At 38.6% G+C, this 2,912-nt stretch overlaps 1 protein-coding gene across 1 annotated transcript; it reads right to left on the bottom strand.

Moving 5' to 3' along the window:
• LOC128243352 (uncharacterized) lies at positions 1-2,626 on the bottom strand. The gene is made up of 2 exons (XM_052961081.1): positions 325-2,626; positions 1-131 (listed from the first exon to the last, which is right to left on the bottom strand). Exons 1-2 carry the CDS (start codon positions 2,556-2,558, stop codon positions 98-100), a joined length of 2,268 nt encoding a protein of 755 aa, XP_052817041.1. The 5' UTR covers positions 2,559-2,626; the 3' UTR covers positions 1-97.
• Positions 2,627-2,912: the final 286 nt, after the last annotated feature.

The raw sequence follows: 2,912 nt of genomic DNA, 5'->3' as shown, positions 1-2,912 counted from the left end.
TATTGCTTGTGTGTTTATTTTTTCTTCATTATAAATTTTAAAATGCTATGCTCTTTCATAATGGTACTATATATTTACCTCACTGAGTTCGGTTTTTTTATCGAAGTTTGGTCATGTTTACCAGTGCTAGCCTGTTGTATTAAAAAAAAGTTAATAAGTTACATGTATATGGTATACTCAAATTTAAGAAACAATTTGTGTTAAATGTTTTATGTTACAATTTAAGTTGCGTTCCATGAATTGGGATCTGTTGCCTAATAAGAGCGCCAAATATTTTTCTACTGAAGTATACAATGACAACAACAACAATTGATCGATTTGCACCTCGGTTTTTTTCTGGGTGCGCAACGCGAGTGCAGGACATGGTTCTGGGTTGTTCCTTTGCAGTTCTGAGCACTCCGTAAGCTCTGGGTGCACGATTGGAATGACCCTGTAATTTCTGTCCATTTGTGAAAAACAATAATAGCAATATGCCAAATAGCAGCATTGTTGGTTGGGTACAGCTGAAGTGATCTAGTATAGAAGGTCAAGGCATCGTCAAATCTATCATACAGCTCAAAGCAGTGGCCTATCATGTTCCAAACTGTCTCAATATGACCATTGTGATCACCTTCTTTAAATAAATATTCCTGCAGCTTACTTAGGCTTTCAAGTATTGCTTGATGTTCGTTCAAATGTCTATATGTGAGAAACTGCAGGTAGTGGAAAAATGGTATTGGATCAACCACAACTGTATCCATCCAGGTCTGATGTTCATGTCTAGTCTGTAAGTCTGCCTCTGTAAATTTTCTGTACATTTCATACCGCAGATGAGGTGGTGTGCAATGTAATTCATGGCAGTTGAAGGTAACACACAAACATACATACTTTATAATCATATCACTGTATGAAGTGACCAATGCTTTTTCAAGAAACACATCTGACGCTTTAATGCGTGGTCTCCCTTTACAAGTACAACACTGCCACAATGCAGATCCTAGAAGTCCCTCACAGTCAGTTAGCTCATCTGCTGCCCTGTGATACTGCCCACTGCAATACAACATGGAGGCAAATTTCAGTCTGCAGGACAAGTCAGAGTCCAGTGACATTTGAAAGCAATCAAGAATGTCCTTTGTGATTGGATGTCTTTCCTGTATACACCTGGAGGCTTTGACAGTGGAAAGAGTGTTACATACATGAGATAACACATTAGCAGCCACTTCCTTTTCTATTTCAGTACCGTGATTATTAAGCTGATCATTTAGACCAAGCCGAATATCAGTAAGAGACTGTGTGTATGTGTCATAATTTGTATCAGTGTTACTATTTACAAGCTCTGAAATACTTTTTTTCTTGTCCTTATTTAGCAATGCAATAATGATTTCTTTTAACATTTGCTTCTTTGAAAGTAGATTTTCAGATTGTATGCCCAAGTTCAGCGTTTTCATTCTTGAACCAATTGAATCCATTTCTATAAAGAAAAGATATGAAGGCATAAAATTTACCATCCTGTTGATCATGTTTTCTAGTTTAATAATCTCATGTTTGTAAAGTTTTCCGGTAAAGAGATTCACGTCTGCTATAGTGTAGTGGGGGCAGTACTTGACCCTCGCCCACCTTACAAGTGTTGTCAGACAGTAGATCAAACATTGTATGAGATTATCATCCGTCCATATTGAAGAAGGGTAACTCTCTAATGTGAACAAAATGGCAGTCTTCAAGTGAAATGTACTAAATCTGTCTCCAAAAACTGGCTTAAAGTATGACTTTCTTAATATTTTGAGGGTTACATAAACCTTGATTTGCACAGCGCTTAAGTCAAACATAAGCAGCCTTTCCATTCTTGGTGTGGAGAATCTCCAAAGCCGGTTGCCATCAGGAGAACCTTGGGGTCCTGCGTTGCGGGGCTTATGTGGGCTCTCAGAGAAGCCCTGTGGAACAAGGAACACCCCTGTTTGTAGGGCTTCAGCTAAGATTTCTTTTCTTGGCCAGTGTCCAGGACGTGGTCTTTGAAATAGGAACTTGCATTCATCAGGAATTTGTTTAAATGTAATTGCGAACACTGCGTCATAATGTTCATGTCCAAAGTGCCTTGATGGACCATGGTAAGTTATCTTCCCAACTGCTTCAACAATCTGATTATCGAAAAAGGTATTGGACATCAGTACTCTTCCCTCAACATCAACCACATCATCTGATGATGCGATACTTTCAAAAGGTATAGGACTATTAGAACTTAACCTCTGAAGACAGCAGTGTTGAGGTGGTGTTTGATCATTTTTTACTACAAGATTATTTAACACACCTTGTTTCCACTCGTTCAGGTCAAGAACTGCATTCATTTTTTTATTTAGTTGACACCAGTCTTCATCTGAATTCATTTCAGTCGTAGTTGTGCCCTCTGTTTGGCTGCCAAAAATGTATTTGTTGGAATTTGAACTATTTATGTTTAACATTGCCTCCCGCCTGAGTGCTGCCCTCCTCCTCCTAGCGACCATCCACCAACTGACCCCAATATCGTCCAGTACTCGAGACAGCTGCATCGACATCAACTGCTGACTCTTTCTGTCGTTAGCCATTGTCTGAAAATATCGAAGACATATGAAGAGGGGTGAAACTGAAAATGTTCATCTGCTTCTTAATTTAATGTTACTTAAAACCCTTTCATCTTCGAAAATTTAATATATACAGTAAAACTAATCGGTGTCTTAGTGAACAGTCGGTTTGACGACTTCAAACTTAAAATACACTGAAAGATATTTCATAACAGACTGGAAATTTGAAATAACAGGTCGTTCGAAACATCGGTTCCCTTGAGGATTTGGCTCGGACCCCAGCGTCCTCGAGCAATCACAGTTTTACTGTATACACCTATTTATCTATTGCATGACTTACTGGGTATCTCTTTCTCATAATCATGTCAGATGAAACAG

Source organism: Mya arenaria, chromosome 8, assembly GCF_026914265.1.
Source record: "Mya arenaria isolate MELC-2E11 chromosome 8, ASM2691426v1".
Classification (NCBI taxonomy): domain Eukaryota; kingdom Metazoa; phylum Mollusca; class Bivalvia; order Myida; family Myidae; genus Mya; species Mya arenaria.
This window is presented reverse-complemented; position numbering and strand designations above follow the sequence as displayed.